At 39.2% G+C, this 20,286-nt stretch overlaps 1 protein-coding gene across 2 annotated transcripts in view; it reads right to left on the bottom strand.

Annotated features, from left to right (window-relative positions):
* Positions 1 to 17,817: 17,817 nt before the first annotated feature.
* phf2 (PHD finger protein 2) overlaps positions 17,818 to 20,286 on the bottom strand; it is a 51,375-nt gene continuing 48,906 nt past the window's right edge. For both annotated transcript variants that reach the window (XM_075461861.1, XM_075461860.1), the window contains exon 22: positions 17,818 to 19,955. In XM_075461861.1, coding sequence (XP_075317976.1) covers positions 19,867 to 19,955 — 89 coding nt within the window. In that variant the 3' untranslated portion in view covers positions 17,818 to 19,866. The remainder of the gene's footprint in view (positions 19,956 to 20,286) is intronic.

Raw genomic sequence — 20,286 nt, 5'->3', positions numbered from 1 at the left:
TTGAAACGCTGTCATTGGGATTGATGTCATCCACATCATAACCATTTTCATTTGCATTACCTTCATCACGTGAAACTCACATTTTTGTGTTAGCAATAAACTCATTAATAGGCAACATTTTAGCTTTAAAGCATATATCATGTTTTTCCTTTTCTTCACATGACAATAGACCCAACAAACTGTTATGCATGTTTTTTACTTCATAAGACACTTCCAACAATTTTTCAAGAGCATACTGTACATTTATTTTTATCATGCTCCAGCATGTATTGTTTTTCTTATGTTGGTTGCTTTGTTTAACTTAACTTTTCTGCCAGATTGCAACCTGTCTAATTCATTGGCAAGCGCCTTTGCAGTGAGTTTAACCACTCGTTTTTGAGTTTGTCTTTCAACACTGCCAGCCACACTACTGGACTTATTTACAGTTTGCACATTAGTCCCGGTAGCTTTAATTATTTCCGATGTAGCGTCACGCTTCTCCATGATGATAGTCAATTGATGACCAGTTCGCAGCAAAAAAGAAAAAAGAACCGACGCAAAGTTTATTATCCCCCGGCCTTCGGCAACCAATGCATTGGGTTTATGCCCGGTTATGTGTGCACACAATTTAAATGGTCCGGTGCTCCACAGCCAGCTCAGCATTAGCCCCTAGCTCCGGCGTCCCGACATCCGCGACCAGCCGTTCCTTTAAGTCCAAACCGTTTCCAGCAGCTCCACTCGTCCTTACGCCCACCTCCGTTCCGTGTCAAACGTGCCGGAGTGTCCAATGAAGTTCCAACTGGTGCAGGTTTTTGACTAATATTAAAGGAGCTCAGTCTAATACAAGAGCTACTGAGGCATTTGACGTCGGAATAACCTGGTTAATGCGCCTGTCCTGGCTTGCTGCTCTCATACCGTGACTGAATGAATGTCCACGCCGTTCCTTGCGGTTGCAACACAAGTGGATTTATTCTTGCTTTAAATGTTCACAAAAAAACAAAACAGCGAAAAATTAAACCGTTTGCACCCCGTCCCCACCATTAACGATGTTGACAGTGCACCGCTTCCCCCCTCTGAGCCGCCGGATGGTGGACCAGAATATCTTCAAGGCCGTCCAGAAGTTGTTCTCCATGGCTTCACGGAACTCCTCCTAAGCCCAAGTTTTTGCCTCAGCAACCGCCGAGGCCACGTTCCGCTTGGTCTGTCGATACCCATCAGCTGCTTCCAAAGTCCCACTGGCCAAAAAGGCCCGATAGGACTCTTTCGGCTTGACGACTTCCCTCACCACTGGTGTCCACCAGCGGGTTCGGGGGTTGCCACCACAACAGGCATCGACCACCTTACGGCCACAGCTCCGGTCAGCCGCCTCAACAATGGAGGCACGGAACATGGCCCATTCGGACTCAATGTCCCCCACCTTCCCCGGGACATGGTTGAAGCTCTGCCGTAAGTGGGAGTTAAAGCTCCTTCTAACAGGGGATTCCGCCAGACGTTCCCAGCAGACCCTCACAATACGTTTGGGCCTGCCAGGTCTGATCAGCTTGACCAGTTCAGTTGACAGCTCCGCCCTTTTTCTTCACTTGAGTGTCCAGGACATACGGCCGCAAGTCCGATGATACAATCACAAAGTCGATCATCGAACTGCGGCCTAGGGTGTCCTGGTGCCAAGTGCACATATGGACACCATTATGCCTGAACATGGTGTTCGTTACGGACAGTCCATGACGAGCACAGAAGTCCTACAACAGCCCAAAAAACATTTTAGACCTATTAAAAGCAATGTTTGTAACACTCTTTACAAGAAAATTCCATCATTGCAATATAAAGTCTCTGTGCTAAGGGGTATATTTAGTTTCTATGATAAACCCATGGCTATGATTTGATGCAAACCCTATTTATAGGAGGATGGTTAGGGAAAAAAAGTAAATGAAAACAGATTTTGTAAAGCATGTTTCTAACATATGCACTATTTTCTCTCAGTAGTCAGGTCTGCCATGTGAGGTGTTACTACAAGTGCCTATGCATGGATACTATGCAGGCCAGTCTGTAGCCCAGCTACTCTGTGGCCCTCTCTGTGTTATTACAGCTGTAAGTGTGCCAGCCAGGGGAAATTTGTCTGCAATTCACCTGAATTAGAAGCGCTAACCCAGCTCTCCCACTGCACAGCGTAATGGTTTGTTTATTTTTGAGGTTTTGCTTTTAGCAAATCATTCCTTATCTGTCATTTGCTTATTGTCCCACTGAGTAGGCCCAAAAGGGGTTGGTGTGGGGTGGTGTCTGGTGTGTGTTTTTTTTCTGGGACAGGGGGTGGGGCTCACTACCACATGGCACATGGAAAGTCCCACCTTTACTCTCTTTTGTGAAACACTCCAAGTCTGTAAGCGTAACACATCCATTGAAGTGACTGGATTATGTATTCTCTCCTCCACTTACTCTGGTCTTTTGTTTATCTGAACAAAGGCAGACTTTGAATAAATGCCACAGTTACTCTAAATGAAAGATTTAAAATCCCTAAAAATAGCTCTTGATTATAAAGAGTTTCTCTCTCTGCTCATGCCGATGACAGCACATTGTTTTAGCTGCACAGCTCGCTCTGTAATCAGTGAGGCGGGCTCTGCAAATCCTCCTCAGTAAGCCACATGAGTGAGGCGATCAAGATGTAAATCGTCACAAGGTTGTCTATAAATCATGTCATATGACGCACAAATATGGTTATGTGGTAAATATCACAATACACTAAAATCTTCAAACCTTTCAAATTAGCATGGAATTATGTTATACTTGTCAATTTTCCATTACGTTATTTTCTCATTTAAGTCTTAAACAACTTTAGAGCATTCTTCCTACTTTCAAAGACGACAGCGAAGGCAAAGAAAAGGTTGAAGATGTTGAAAATCCCCCAAAGGGCGAAAGCTAATTAACAACCATTTGAAGAAAATTAAACAGGGGTGGCACAGTGGCCAATTGTTTCTTGATGTGCATCTAAGTGTGTGTAATGACTTAGCAGATGTCTTTAGCCTTCCTCCTTGTTGAGATGTGGTTGGTGTGGGATATGGAATAAGATTTTTTTTTTATTGCTGGGGTTGAGAGTTTACATAGAGCTGTTCTAAATCAGCTGGTCACACACCACTGCCTCCCTGTCAGAGGCCTATCTGCTACCACTTACTCAGAAATGCAACAAATTTACTTCTAATTACTTTAGATATTGCCGTGCTTGTAAATACTTGTGCTCTGACAGTTCATTTATTTTATTTGATTGCTGTAGACTATTTATAGTGGAGGGCTGCCTGCATGCAGTTCCAATGTATCATCTAAGTTCTACAATAAGACAAAAATGGCTGTGATGATTATCCACTGGTTTCCGGGTGTTTACTTACTTGCTGAGGACAAGTAGAATGTGGCTGTAATTGACATGCATTCAAGCTTTGATGGCAGTCTTCTTAGAAGCGTCTGACAACAGCTAAGAAAGCTCAGAATCCAAGAAATCTGCCCTGCGCTGCAATCTGTTTCTGTCCAATTTTAATGTCTAATGTGATCAAGTTTCATTGAGCTGGTGTGTCATCCCATAGCTTGATTCTGACAAATATTGCAAGATGACAATCATGAAAAAAAAATCAATTTTGCAGGCTCCAAGCTGAAACACAAAAGCTTGACCAGTCCGTGTTCTATTCTTGGAAGGGTTTCAGTTTTGACAGGAATCAATGGTGGTTCCTACTCACTCATTTGCTTCACTGTCAGCACATTGTTGATATCATAGGTTGAAGCACTCTCATGACACCAATAGATGCCTCAAACCCAATGCTATATTTTTTGAAAGTGCCTGAACTTTTTGGAACAGTTTCAATAGAGGACTTTCCAGATGGTTCTGTGTAATAAACCCTATGGCATGTTAGGACACGTAAACTCAAACCAGTGGAACATTTTACTTAGAGTAGGTGTTAGCAGTTTAGCAGTTACAAACAACATCAAACTTCCTGGAGGCAATTATTTTGCAACCTTTATTTAAACCAGTGTGAGGAGTTACTCCACACTGTACAAAAATCTCAAGTGTAATGGGCAATCTTGGAAAAACCACAAGGTGTCGCACTAGAGCAGCAGACTATCTACAAAACAAACTGATCAAAAACAGAAAGTGAAACATTTAAGTTGTTATTGGATTGAATTGGACTGTATAGTAAACGCCATTTGAGAGGACTTTTGTGGTGAACTGGCGTGGTATGAATAAACTGAAATACATTTGACTGAAATGAAAAAAGAATTAAACCACTTTTAAAATTTAAAAGTCTTTTTAACTGAAGAAGGTGTGTTGTCAAGGGAAACAAAAGGCAGAAAGACACGGAAAGCCATCTTTGAAGGCAAAGAGTTCATAAGCAGGAAATGTAAGACAGGCAGAGGGAGAGAGGCTGCTCAGATAAATTCATTAATACGCTGCAAAATCTTCACATAGTGAGAAGTTGTTTGGCAAACAAAAGTCCCACAAGGCATATAAAGAGAATAGCAAAATCCATCCATCCATCCATTTTCTATACAGATTCTATGAATCCGTCGGTCGAGTGAGAATAGCAAAATCATTTTTGTAAATTCAGTTGATTCACTTTGCTCCAATTCATAATAAAAGTCACCTCATGGCTCTTTACAAAGAAAGAAACAAGTTCCGTTCTATTTCAATTAAACAGAGTCCAATTCAATCCCTCTATAGTCTTCCTCAGTCCAATTCATTTCAATCCAGTTCATTGTCATTTTTGTTGCAATGCCAATTCGTAAAAAGCCTAGCAAAGGAAACCAACAAATCACATTGAATCTTCAATTCCGATTCAATCCCCCATCCTGAGCTTTCACAGGGCAGTGAACAGTGGAGAGGACAAACTCATCTTTAACGGTACTACTACACCCAGACTCAGGAAAGGTATCCATCTGCCTCAGCCTGTTTGGGCTCAACTTGATAATCATCTTCGGTAACAACCGATCCAAACAGTGTTAAAACATGAATTATATGAGTTCATTTGTGTTCGTATGTTGTTTATGTTAATACTTGAAAAATCTAATTAACAAGCCATCTGTCAACTACCGAAATAAGTAAGAAAGTAAGAAAAGATGTTAAGAGTGAGTACGAAATTATTGTCAAAGGAAAAAAACAAAGAAAAGAAAGAAAGTGTCTTAAATTGAGATAACGTGCTTGTGTTTTGTCTGACTTGTTATTTCTTCTTCCCAAGACGTTTCTAGACATAAAAGCATTTCACACGCATCAAGAAATTTTAACTTGCTTTAAGGAATAGATCTAACTTTACACACACGCACACACATAAATATATATTGCCTAGGTTTAAGATATTTCCTCTTACTTAGATTTCAGTTTGTGCAGGGAGAGGGACGATGGTAGCTACTTCCACCACTCTAAAACTGAATATGAAATGATGTAGTTCCATGTGGACAATTAAAAAAAATCTGTTGCAGTTCATAGGACACTATGCTGGAAAAGTCCTGTTATCTGATGAACTGGTAATTATAGGAAAATAATTTTTTTCCCTCTTTTTGTAGCTGGACTCTCTTATAGACTCACAAATATGATAAGCCACTTAATGCATCATTGTTCGTGATTTTAGTCTCTGTACTTGAAGTAAAGTTTATGACTTTTTAAGCAAACTACTGATGTGACATTTTCTATAAGATAATAGTAAGTCTCAAACCAGAACTTTTCTTGGTACCAGAAAAAGCTAGTATGAAGCATTGTAAGCATTCGCACACTGGCAACGACATCTAAAACCTTGGCCCCGACAGTTCTGCCTCTCGCAAGAACGATTAAGATCCAAAGAGTGACAGTGTGGCTGGTATTCACCTTTAAAGAGCCTCCAGCAGCTGCAACGCTCAATTTCAGCTCCACAAACATGCTGCAATATTTTCTTGATTAAAAGACTGATGGTGTGGGACAAATCTTCGGCAGTCATACTGGTTAGCTGATTCTGTGGTCAAAATGTCAAATAGGGGTCAAGACTTTCCGTACCAATGCCCCAGTCACGAATTTAAAGTTTGCATCACTGATTATAATTTATTGACGTTACAGAAATGGGATTCTCTTTTTAAAGTCAAAATGTCATAACAAGACAGCAAGTTGGAAGCTACCCTGGCTGGTTTGGTTTTCCTGTTTGGATCCTTTTGACGTTGAGCGTACACATGATTATGGGAGCTCATTTTTATATCAACAACAAAAAATAGATAAATAGATAAATTCGAGAAGTGTGTCATGCGCCATCAGAACTAACGGGTAAGAATTTAAAATTGTAAAATTGCTAAAATGTATGAGACAACAAGTTAAAATGGATGTAAAACAAATGAGATGTGATACATTAAAATTGTGACTCGAAATGATTAAAAATGTAAAATAAAAGTAAAGCTTTCAAGTATGAGACAAATACAATGAGATAGATGTCAGATGAAAAGTCAAAATTCTGATTTAAAAAATACTGAATCATTATCCGACTGCTGGGATAGGCTCCAGCCCCCCCGCGACCCGACCGATGGATTCAGCGGGTATAGAAAATGGATGGATGGATAATGTCCTATACTTAATCTGTCGGCCGGGTCGCGGGGGGCTGGAGCCTATCGCAGAGGTCATCAGGAGAGAGGCGAGGTACACCCTGGACAGGTTATTATGAAAACATTAAAAAGAAAATGAGACAAAAAGTGAAAATTATGAAAATATGTAACAAAAATATACAATAAAATCCTTATAAAGTCAAAAGTATGAAATGAAAAATACTAGACAAAATATGAAAAATTATGAGATTTTTCATATTTTGACTAGAAGCAAATTAAATGTATGAGCCCAAAGCCTGAGAGATAAAATCAACATGTGCTCAATATATGAAAGAAAGTCAAAAGCACAAGATAAAATATTTTGGGAAAAAAATATATAAATCATTCAATCATTAAACATTCATTGTCGAGAAGTAAGAGAAATCAGAGTCAAAATCTCAAAAGTATAAAATCAAAATTGTAACTATAAAAAGTCAAATTGATGATAATGATAAAAAAATGGAAGCCACATATTCAAATGTATAAGATAAAAATAACATCTGATGTCAGATTTTTTTAAATACAAAACAGATGAGAAAAAAGATAATAAAAGAAAAAAAATTTAATGAAAAAAAGAAGAAAAATGCCAAAGTGGCGGTAATCTGTTGAACAAATAAGACAAAAAGTCACAGTTGTTTTTATTGTCAAAATGATATTAAACAAAGGTTTCCAGGGATTGTAAAATTTTATTTTAAAATGAGTTTTTAACCCCAAATGCAAAAATAATTCATTAAAAACAGCAACAGAGAAAACAAAGAAGATGTGAGGGTCTAAATTGTGAGGGTGAAAGTGAGAGTTCTAACATGCTGAGACCTCATGAAGCTTTTAATGCAATTGCATGCTTCAGTCTCACGTTTCAGGTCAGTGAGTTCGCTAAAAGTTTAATAGTCATTTTAATACATATTTTGTGGATCACATGTGGATAAATATAAATTGTTTGTAAATATGTCTTACACCATGGTGGTCTTCACACACCCCTGTCTCCATGAATGGATAATGCCTGCAAGATAACTGCAAAACATCTATCTTCATAACAAAGTCTGGCTGGATTCGTCCCCATTTAGCTGGGTTAAAAGAAAGCATTACAGCCAGCAGGCATGTGACCACATAATTTCAGCCAGAGAGGCCATACGCTTCCTCTGTTTGCTGTCATTATGCCCTCAGTAAGCCACAGAAAGGCCCAGCCTTCCTGTGGATATCATTGCACTCCTCGCCGCTCTGCCTGATTGGCTATTATCTAAATGAACCAATGTTCTATATCAGGACTTTTGACTACATAACTACCCTGTTAATATTCGGAGGAAGTGCTGGAGGTCAGGGAGCTCTCAGCCGCTTGACCTCGGGGTCGCAGGAACCTGAGCCATAGAGTGGCACATGGCAGTGAATGAGCCCTAATGATTTAGATGGTATCTGTTACACAGTCAGAGAAAGCCAATCTCCCCAGGCAATCTGGCCATGGAGAAAAAGCAGAGGCTCAAAAATAAACCCCACTTGTTTCAGAAAGGGGTAATGCTGCCTCACCAGTGCACCACGTCATTGGTATTCCCATCTAGAATGATGAATAATTACACACAGATGACTGCACGGCAGCTTTAGACACACCACTGGTGCACACGTTGTGCACGCAGTTGTTTGGAGAACCGAATCTAGGAAATGCAGCGAATAATTTGAATTGTTTGTTTGTTTGCATGGTGCTTAAGTGTCTACAGCACCTTGTTAAAGAGGCCTCACACCGTCATTAGACGGCGGGGGCCCATCACAGGAGCCTCTCTAGAGGATTAGGTGAGCGTTCACTTGAGTTGAGCTAAAAACTGGGCCTTTGTGCAGCCGTTAAGACACTTGTTGATGCGTGGCGTAGCTTTTAGTTGCCTTAAAATACTTTGGTAAACATTGGGCTTATCCACAGCAACAAAACCATGACCTTAAAGAGCGCTTTCAAAAGCAATTTCCCTCCCCTTCAGCTGCGTGTAAACAGAGTAATTGCACTTGGGAGACTCCCAGTGCCAGCTGAGTGTAATTTATTTCCACATCATCCCAAATCCGAGTGAATAAAATTGAAATGGCAATGGTTCAGACTGTCTAATACTGTTACTATCACAGCTAAGTCTTCTTCTCATAACAGCATGTGAAAATTTAAAAATAAATCATCACGATATCTCTCTGTTTTCTATTGTAAAGATAAAACAAAAAAAACATATTTGAGCTATCATTACAGTCGGTTTGTAAATATATGTATAGAAAATAAAAATAGAATAGAAATAGAAAAATACTTTATTCATCCCCCAGTGGGGGAAATTCAAATATATATCTACACACACATATATATACATATATATATACATATATATATATATGTATATATATTATCTACATATCTAAAAGGTGCTGCTGCAGACTTTTACAACTAAGGATACTAAACATTATGATAACGAGTCCACATTAACTTCCTCACTTTACTGTTCTACTGGAGTCGATTCCTATAAACAAAATGCCCCAAAAATAGCATCTCTGCTTTGGTAACGGATGTTTGCATTCGTGTATCGCAGAGCTAAATATGTTGCGTGTGTTGTTTGCCTTCGCTGTCTATAGAGATCTAGAGATCTCTCACAGAGCACAGATCATAGATGTTTACATCAAAAGGCTTTGGTGCAGTGACACTTGTGAGTTCAACTCTGAAGTGAACTCATTTATTTACTGTGTGCGGCTACATGTCTGCAGGTTGGGCCAGCCATCACATTTAGAATCAAATTACCTGAAATGAATTAGATGCAGGAGGTCTGTTAATTAGAAGAGGAGAGGAAATGAGAGCAGCATTTATTTAGTGTCCTGTGGAAAGACATTAATGTGCTGCAATTATAGAACTATGCAGTGGAGAGCACATGCTTAAAACAGACTTTTTTTTTCTCTGCTCTTATTTGATAAATATTTTTTCTAATTGTTCCTATTTCATGTGCTTATAAATTCAAATGACCGTTAAGTACACATGGGGGAAAAAAAGATGCTAATTCATCCAAATGTGATGAAAATTCAACTTGTGTTTAAATTGGTACGACTTGTCTCAACTGATGTACTCCTAAGCTAGCTGTGGCAATTTCAAGAGGATACTTAAATATGTTCTGTTTATGGGCTTGCTAGCTTACATTGTGTTCATGTCTTATTCAGACGGGAAAAACAAAGTGACAGTGTCACATTCACTCTTGTTCATTTTACTCAACTGCTGCTTTCAGTGCAGATTTGGACTGTTTCTTGGCCCTGTCACTGAGTTGATATGTCTTCCTGAACGGGAAGTTTAAAGTGCCATCTTGGCTGGTCCTTTTCCTGACATCAACCCCATAACATCAATGACTGTGCAAATTAGCTTGTTACTTCAGGCAGTCAATTTTCTATGTTTCATTTGACCTGCACCAAACTAAAGTACCAGCATCATCTCCTTGTTCAATGCATATTGGTGATTCATCACTGAATATCACTTTCATTCAATCATCTACAGGCCACCACTGCTTCTCTTGTATCTTCTGTTTAGGTGTTAGTGTTGGTTTGTCTCAATCAACCAGCTGAGATAGCATCTTTATTCCCCCAATGCCGGTTAGTCCATATTCACTACGGACCTAGGAACCTTTATATAAATAAATATGTAAAAAAAAAAAGGGTGAATAAAAAAACATTGTTTTTTCACTGTTATATTACTGTGTTGTTGTTATCTTATTATTGACCATTATGCCTTGTGTTGCAAATTTGCAACATACCAAAATTTCTATTTATTTTTTGTGCAAAAGTGAAATTAATAATCTCAGCATTATTTACCATCTACTTAAAGGCTAAAACACACACAAAACATTTTTTTATATACAGTTATATAAATTCAGGCGTAAAGGGGATAATCCCATTACCATCAGCCAATTTCTTACAAATTATCCATCAAAATTGACTCCTGTTTTTGCCCAATGGGTTATTATTGTGTGTCGTATCTGTTTTTTAAAGTAAAATAAAGAAGTGAAAGGACATTATCTAAGTTTTGCCAGGGACTGAATGTGTTAAAAAAAAAGACCCAGATTCATCACTTTATGATGAGTTAAGAGTGAGAAAGTGTAGAAAAAAAATGATGTTTGGTAAGATTCCTAATAGCAATCCATTCTTTCTGATGGTGGTTGTGCACCACAGCATTGTTAGCCAACTGTAACACAAATGTGGACAAAGAAATCTCAAAATCAGGGAGCTGATTTTGTTCTGGGAGTTCTTTCAGCTGAGGATCACATACCAGACAAGCACATTTCAAAAAGCAAAAGCTTTAGTCCTGGTAAAATGTGGCAGAGCGCACCTGGCACTACTCAGTGAATAACTACAATACAGGCTGGAGTGTTCCAGGTGCCTGATAGCGGGACACATTGTAATCCGTCTGGACAGTGCAGCTCCTTGCTGCTAACTTTCTGTTAGTGTTTGGATCAGCTACAGTGAAAAAGAGGGACAGAATGACAATGCCATAACTTTGTATAAAGCTTTTTTTCTTTTTCTTCTGAGACACTGAATATAGTCAACTTCTGGACTTTTATTCTGTAACCTGTGTCCATCAAAATACTTAAGAGATAATAATGATAATAAATTAGGAGCTGTGGCCCTTTGCCAATTCCTCACTCCCACAACAACTACACAACCACGTTACCCTCCATGCAACATTCTAAAATGTGCTGGTTAATAAACCCTAGTGACTTAAGGGCAGGAAAATATAATGAGAACTATTTTTTGCAAAAAGTATTCTATAGATGCACAATAATAACTTTTAAAGATGTTTAAGTTTCAGAGTTTTGTGCACGTATTGGCAGTGACGGAGCCTTAGGGAGGATGAGGTGAGGCTCGTTTTGTAACAATAAAAACATTTGTGTGGAGCATGCTTGTTTTCTTTGTTTAAGATTAAAGTGTTACAACAAAGTAAAATAAATTTGCTTTTAAATTACCGCCAATAGTGATGAACAATGCAAAGTCATCCAATTTATCGTAATTGAAAAATTGTAGTCTCTTGACAGCCATAGTTCAAATGTATTCTCACTCTGCTCAGAGTAATGCAGTAAGCTGTTGCATTTATTTTTGGGTTTTTATTTTTGAACCCTAACCCCTTTTTCAGCTTTCATTCATGATGACTTTGAGTAGTGAGAGCAGCGACCTATTACTTGTCCTATATCTATAACTATATCAGGCTTGGTAACATTTCCTAAAAATGTAATTTCAAACATTCTTCAAGTCATTCTTCCAGTAATTAAATCCTGATAGTCCAGATACAATCAGTTCATGAAGCAGTCTTGGTTTTCATAGCACCTCAATCTAAATAAACTGACCTTACGCACATTTTTCTTTCACAATTAAAGAGGTTAAATAGTGTAAAAATGCATGAAAATTTTGTTTAAAATTCCTTTTCTTTTTTTTCAGGAAGAGAAAACACCTACAGACAGCCTACAGCTAATTACAAAAAGAATTAATTACCAACAATAGATTTTCCTGATAAGCTTGCTCCCATATTTTAAAACATAAGGAGATGAGATTGGTCATTTTTCTAATAAACTAGAAATTGCCTGACCTTTGAATGAACACTCCGATCTGTAAAGATCAATAAGTCCTCCAAATTATATTATTACAGAGGTTGCTTGTGCTTATCCCTAAACGACATCCTGAAAAGTACTGCCGCTGCGAGCTGCAGGAGGGAAATACAACTCATTTGTTTCAGAGAAATCACTCTCAGATCTATTTTTAACATCCCACAAAATGTTCACAGTGAGTCAGAAGGGGTGTTGAATGAGCCACCTGTGACAACAGTTTTTATGTTTTTTATGTTTATGTCCAGTAAAGAATATGCTTTTTACTCCACGACCATACTGTCACGGAAGCATTGTCACCCTTCACATGCAGTTGCTCTTAGCATCATTCGAAGTCACATATATTTTAAGCGTAGTCATTTGCTTTAAATATAATTATTCCCTGCACGAAATACTGCCACGCAGGCATGTTTTGTATTTGATCCTGATCAGGAATGTACACATATTGCATTGTATGGTGTGCCACTGATATATGCAGCAAATGAAGCGAAACATGAAGTGAAAACAAAGCAATCAGTTGTGCCTGCTGCAGAACCTGTAGCAGTCTGTGAAAAAACCTTTCTTTTAGGGCCCCCATCACGCTCGCATTAATGATACTTTCATTTCTCTTGTGACAGTCATTTCCTTGAGGGGTGTTTTTTGCAAATATTTGCTAAATTTTTGCAAAGAAGCGTTCTTATCCAGCTCCGAACTTTCAGGCCTGCCAAAGGTTAAGGAAACAAGCCGCCATGAAACAGAAACTCTGTGTTTGTCTTGAAACTGGGCAGCGTTTACTTGCACCTCTCAAGCTGTCGGATGTTCATTTCACTGCTGAGGCAATGCTGTGTTTGGTTTGACAACTGTTTTTAAGTGTGAGCTGCCTCTCATTCAATCACCGAATTATCTACGAGCAGAAAGCTGTTACAATCTGAGGCCTGCATGCACTCGCTGGAGGAGTTGAATGTCAGTTATTTCAACCTGAGAACTGGATTGCAAAACATGCATGGGTGCAGGTACTTTTAATCCAATTATTTTTGCCAAATTTGGTACTAACTTGCTTGAGGTCTTTAATTTCACCACATTTCTTTTTTCTATACACTACATTTGAACTGAAAATGTTTTTACTTTACATGCAGTTTCACTAACAGTTACTGTTTTCGTAAGATGTCGAGAAAATGCAGGATTTTCATCAAATCTGATTAAATCAGCAGTTTCTGAGTAGGATCCCATGTTAAGTTAAGGACCAGTGGAATGAACAAGCTAATTCTTTATGAAGTAAAACGTGTTCAACCTCAAGCAGCCCCAACAGCAAAAGTCACTTTAAATCTTGATGAACATAAACGTTGAGGTTGATGTCTTTAGTATATTTCTTCTGTAACGTTTCTGTACTGATTCAGAAATTGTCTGTTTCCCTTCACTAATTTGAGCACTTCAATCCAGACTGATGATAATCACCCATCTAGAAAATATTGAGAAGTCTTAAGAGTATTTTGAGGGATTCTTTTTCGGAAGTAAACCAAAACACACGAGAAAAGGTGTTTGTGTTGGTGTCTGTTTGGGTGTCAGCAGAAGTCAAACTTCTCTCTGCACTTCTGAGCTTTGAGTGAGCCGTCAGCAGAGGAGTTCCTGCTGGCTGACGGAGTTCCTGCTGGCTGACGGAGCACTTAATCCATGCAAAGGAGAGCAGCTCCAAACAACTGCAGCCAAGCTGTCAGCCCTTCGTCACCGACACAAAGACAGACAACCCCAAACTCTTAGGGAGGTGACGGCTGCGGGGGCGGACGCAGTCGCTGCTTTCCACAGCTTTACCAATCTGTTGGCAGAGGAATCAGCACACATTATTGCTAATGACAGCCCTGAACTGGGAAGAATGAGACGAATAAAGAGCAACAGCAAAGGTTGGAGGATATGGTGTTGTGGTGGAGGGGAACGCTGCACTGTCGCAGGGCCACACAAAGACCAAAATGAACCTGACATTCCTGTGTAATTAAGACATCTCTCACATGGCACGTTTTTCTTGACCACTTGGGACCCCCATACAAGACCCAGAGGGTTTTCAAAGCAGCCGAGGGGCAGCCCATTCACATCTGTGATCATTAAGGCAGCGCAGCATGGCCATGAATGCAGTTAGACTGTAACACTCTGCAGGCATTGTTTTTAAAACTCTGACATTTAAATTGTGATCCCACTTGCCCTTTGGAGGGGACCAAGTATGGTGAAGAAAGAGAAGACAGGAAGTCTTCAGAGAGCAGGAGGATATGACTTGCACTACAAAAATAACATCTCATCTAATTTCAATTGATTTTTTTCAATGAGTATTTAAAATGGAAGAATATGTAATCATCTATCAGCTTGTTTCAAGTATTTTCTATATATATTAACAGAGGTGGGAGAAAGTCCCTATGTTGCAAGTCCAAGTAGAGTCTCAAGTCTTTTCTTTCAAGTCCAAGTCAAGTCCAAGTCCTAGGATTTTTGTTTTCAAGTCCCAACCAAGTCCTAAGTTTTTGTTTCGAGTCCCAACCAAGTCCTAACAAATCGATTATAATTAATGATACGAATCATGACCACACCTCAATTAAGTTGTTTATATTTTATTGTTAATGTTCTGCCACTTATTCATTTGTTTATTTTTATTAATATTATATAATATAAGCACTGCCTTCTTGTGCCAATAAAGCTATTTGAAATTGAAAAAATTGGGCGATATCTTTAGTATCATAAAGCAGATGTCATATGTCAATTAATATAAGTTCTAGCATCATATTAATTGCAAATTAACTTTCTAATCTTAATTCCATTCTCCCTCCCTCCCAGACCACCACCTCTATCTCTCATCCCATTTACAATGTTAACTATAGGCAGGGGTCATTAAATTATAGGCGGAAGTGGGCGTGGCCAATTAAAAAAATCTTCAACTCTATTCAGGGAACATGGTTATGTATAAAGTTTTTGAATTTGCGACATACGGTAATTCACCAAATGCAGAGGGAATTTTAAATGTCTGTAGGGGGCGCTATTTCGCCATTTTGCGTCGAACGTGTGCTAGCAACCAAAAATATCGAATTTTGGATCCGGCCGCACAACTTGCCAAAGTTTGGTGAGTTTTTGAGCACGGGAAAGGGGCGAAATTGGGGCACGAAAAGGGTAAAGAATAATAATAATAAAAAACATTACAATTTCAATTGGGTCCTTGTCGGACGAGCCCTAATAAAAACGTGTGCTTACTGTAAGACGTCGGACCCCCCCGCTCCCTCCCCGCTATGGTTCAGGGTGTTTGGTTTGGAAATGATTTATTAAAAGGCGCGTTTTCACCATAAACCATAATAACCATAATAAAATTTTTCACCATGTTACTTACATTTCTTTGTGTTCCCTCTCCAAATGCCGATTGAAGTTCGACGTAGTTTTGGTGCCATCGGTGATTTTCACGCCACATACGTTGCATATGGCTTTCTGCCCTTTGCTGTCCTGTTCGTATTGCTTGAACCCAAACGCAATTATCGCTGGAACAGACATGGTCCATGCTCTCGTAGCCTCTGGTCTGTTAGCTGTGCGTAAGGTGACGTAGTGACGTGACGTAGTGACGTGACGTAGTGACGTGACGTAGTGACGTGACGTAGTGAAGTTCAGGCGGCGTTCAGGTGTCCCTGACGGCCGGGATTTCTGGCTGGTTGCTACAGTATTGATGCGACACTTAAATATTTTAATATTTGTGCTTGCTGCATGTGACTTGACTCGAGTCCAGAGGGTTAAGTTCAAGTAGAGTCTCAAGTCTTTGCTCTCAAGTCCAAGTAGAGTCCAAGTCTTTTTTTGATTTTGATTTTTTGATCAAGCAAGTCTCAAGACATCAAAATCGGGACTCGAGTCCAAGTCCCCACCTCTGTATATTAACTTACCCATTCTGTGAATTAATCGATCATTTTGTTCTGCACAATTTTACATTTTAATTCCACTGAAAAGCTTTTCAATGAACTGATGAGTTTGCTGAGCAGTGCAGCGGATCCTCGGCCTCCCGCTGCGTCCGTGCTCTGATGTGAGAGTGTGAAAAAGAGCCTGAGAAGACAAACTGTGAGACGATTTCACCGACATCCAAGCACTTTCTCATTCTTGTGTTAACAATTAGCTAACAATAACATCTCACTTTGATACTAACCAGGGTGGAAACGGGGTCATGACCTCAAACAACCACGCTGCTTCACTGCACCTCACAGGCACACATGCAAACACACACACACACACACACACACACACACGCTGATCTGATGGATAAATGAAATAAAACACCAGCATGGGGGAAATGCAGATTCCCATCAAGATCGCTGCATATTTTATTTTTGTGTAATCAATTGTGTCCAGATGTGTTATTAGTCCACAATTAAAAAGGAGGGCAAGAAGCGGTGTAATGAACGTAGACGTATGAAGGAATAACTTCCCTATTTGTGCAATCAGTCTTTAATTACACAAATCAAGAGTTAATTGACTTATTTTTGTTGGAGATTCATTTTAAATGTGCTGTAACTAATTTTCTTAGTCTTAGTCTCCTCATTTATTTTCACATCCCTTCAAAACCAGCTTTCCTTCCATTTCTGATCAAATCTGGATGTAATGGTAAAAAGAAACACAAAACCAAAACTCAGATGCAATCAAAGTGTGTTTTGAAACCTTTCGAGTGGTCAGACCTTCACATGAAAGCAGCAGCTCTTTGACAGCTGAACTGGCACCATCCTTATACTTTTTGTCAGGGGAATATTTCCACATTGTGTAATGGCTTACTAATGACTTTTTTTCACGATGAAATTGTGATAAAGAAAATTCTGCATCGACTGAAAGATTTTGATGAAATCAGGCAGTTTCAGATTTACAGGGTACAAAAATAAGTTGTCAGGTGGTGGGCAGTCGTTCCAGATGTTAACTAGTTGTAGCCAGTGTGACTTCTAAACTTAATATAGTTCAGTTAGTTGCATCTATCCAAAATGTCTCTACAAAATGAAAGTTATCCATTAATTATCTGATCTGCCGGTGGACTGTTTTTGTATCGAGCATCTCAAACCGAACCAGCAGGAAAAGTGGGATGAATGAATGTTGTCTGCACCCCTGGTAATAATCATCTGTCGAGATTATTAAGAACCCTTCAACGACTGTGGCTGAAGTGACTAATTTTCTCAAAATCTCCTCATAGATCATTCAGGTTTTCATGAATTTCTTCTCTGATTTGAGTGATTTTGCAGATCAAATCTGGATGGCACCAAAATGTGTTGAATGGTCACACTCCCACATCTGAGTCCTGTACTCTTTTTTTGTACCCTTGTTTTCTTTACACATTTTGTGGACTCAAACTCACTGTTGAGTTCTTCACCTCCGCCTGAGCACAGATTAGAGAATAAACTCAAATCCTGTGAAGCAGCAGACTCAAGGATCCATTTGTCTTGACTGAACAGCCTGTGTATGAATGACTCAGTGCAGCATTCCCAACCACAGCAACACTTGCTCAGGACAGCTAAAAAGAGTCTGACTGCCGAGCACTTTTATGTTCATACATTTTTAATGGTGTTGGCTTTGGCTTAGTTTGAACTAATGACTTGGCTGAAGCTGCGGGAGAAGTTCAGGAACTGAGAGCTTGGCCTCATCTCCAGAAAGAAAAAAAACACACACCAGTTCGCCGGTGCGGCACTGGATTTGACTTCAAAGCATGACAATGTGAGGCAGAAAAAAACATTTTTTAGTCGTCACCACAGAAGCTGTCACATCGCAGGTGGGAGAGAAACACATTACAAAGTAGGTTTTCCACAGTTACTGTATTGCAAAAGTAAACAAGGCAGACAATCATATCATTCAACAACAATATGTTTGTTCCTCGAGTTTGCCATTTCTCCATGTCTTAGAAAAGTGAACCATCACCTCAAACAGAATCATCTAAATACAGAAAAATATAGATTCAGGTCAAAAAGGATTGTAAATATTTACTAATACTGTAAATAACAGTAAGGGAAGACAGCTACAATAGGTATCACTCACTGTTGTGATACAGTGGATGCATTTAATGGATCGGACATAGAAAGAAAAAAAAAAAAGACACAACAAAGCAAAGCACATACTGTACAAATAAAAACCTGAAAATATGTCCCATAGACAAGAGTTTGATCTGTATGAATGTCATTTCTGAGATGACAGAGAACGGTGGTGAAGATATCCCGAGTGAAACACAGCGTGGACGCAGGAAAAGAAGGAAGCCACAGGATGGAGAGTGTTCATGACGTTTGTGATGCCCACACTCCAATAACACACAAAATCAAATAAAAAAATTCAAAAAATTAAAGGGTCATTTCACAACTTCATGAAATATTCAAAAGCAAAACTCTTAAGAATTGTACAAGTATAAAAAAGCTACAAACATTAATAAATTACATCACTGACACATAAACACTTCACAAGGTGCTAGTAAAATAATTCCGAAACCCTTCAGGATACTAGAAGTCGAACAAGAGGCTGGTCGTAGAAAGTTTGTTTGTTTTTTTCCTTTTGTACAGCTTCTCCTCAAAGCTTCGTCTCTTGTTCTAACAGAATCACTATACAATTAGCTTTGTGTATGTAAGGCCATATGACAATAAAATGTTTTATTTCTTCAGTTGATTTCCAGGCAGCACCTTTCAAAACTAATGAAAAAAAGAGAATCTCTGCTATAAAATAAAGGTTAAAAATTCGGACTATACCATATATTCATATACACACACATATATATAATATTTTTTTAATTCATTTATTCATAATTAGCAAAAGTGGTAAAAATGTAGAATTAAGCCTTAAGGGGAAAGGATACAAAAAAAGTGGAAGTTAAAAGGCCATGTACAAGCTACATTCTATATACTGTACTGTGTGAAGCCGTAAAATTCAGATGAGTCGAGGCTGTCGGTGCTGCCTGTGAAAGCAACAAAAGAGAGAAAGTATCCCCGTGTAACTGCAGACCCGACATGGATGAGGCTTATCATTAGCTACAGGTCCCACGTAGTGTCAGCAATCCCAGCTTTTCACGTCCTTTCGACCACATCCTGGTGTGTGCAGGCCTCCGTTCATCCTGTCCCACGTTCCAGCCGGAGAACGTCCGGACAGCGACCTGCTTTGTGCTTTACAGTTGCTCTTCATTTCCTATCTCATGACTTGACAAGAATAAATAAGTATCTGCGCTGATAGTGCTCTGCAAACATTGGGGGAAAAAAAAAAGACGAATGCTGATCAAAAGCGTGCTGCACGATACGCCGAGAAGCTTGCCCTCAGGAGGAGGAGATGTTTCCATTTCATCTCAGTGTGGCAATGATAAGCTGCATCCATAAGTAGGAACTACCCCAACCCCCCCCAACCCTGACCAAAGCGCACATGCAACTGAATACATGCAAGGGATACTTTCACAAATCTTGGAATGACTGCAATGTACTTCTACTTCATGTTTCAGCGACCCCTGATAAACTGACAGCTGTAGGAAAATGAGACATGTTTTCTTAAAAAATATTTATAATAGGCTCTGTACACTTTAATATCTGAAAGTTATAAAGTATAAGTAGAGGCAAAAACCTATTTGACTGATGTTCTTCTTACAAATTGAAAAATGCATGATTTTCCTCCTCCTCCCCCCTCTTGTTTCAGTTTTTTTTCCTTCTCTTCTCCTCGTTGCTGATTTTCTCGGTGAGCGGGGCGTGAGTTTTTGGGATGGGACCCGGCTCACGAGGCCCTCAGTCTTTCAACAGTCTGCTGCATGCTACAGAAGGAGCTTTCCATTTCGATGAATCTTTAAAATCTTCCCAAGTCTCTGTTTGGCTGTTGCCATGCCTTTCTTTAGCCGCTTAGCTGTGGAAAGGATGAAAAAAGACAGGAGGTGAGGTAGACTCCCTGTTTTCAGGAGGTAGCATTTCTGTATTTCCTCCTGAAGGACCCACACACAGAAACATTGTTCACAGGTTCACTAAATACCCTGCAAGGGGAGCTTTAACTTAAAAAAATATTGATCGTCTCTGGTTTCATAAGATGACATGGTATCAATTTAAAGAAGAATGGCTGGTGTAACTAAGTTATTCATTGCCTGAATGTAAAAAGTTGTATGCATGAGTAATATAAACAAAGCAAGAATTACATTAACTGGTATAAAATGAAGCTGGTTCCCTGTGAACCTTCATATGGT

This window comes from Odontesthes bonariensis, chromosome 3, assembly GCF_027942865.1.
Source record: "Odontesthes bonariensis isolate fOdoBon6 chromosome 3, fOdoBon6.hap1, whole genome shotgun sequence".
Classification (NCBI taxonomy): domain Eukaryota; kingdom Metazoa; phylum Chordata; class Actinopteri; order Atheriniformes; family Atherinopsidae; genus Odontesthes; species Odontesthes bonariensis.
Note: the sequence above shows the minus strand (reverse complement) of the source record. Positions and strands in the feature narration are given on the sequence as shown.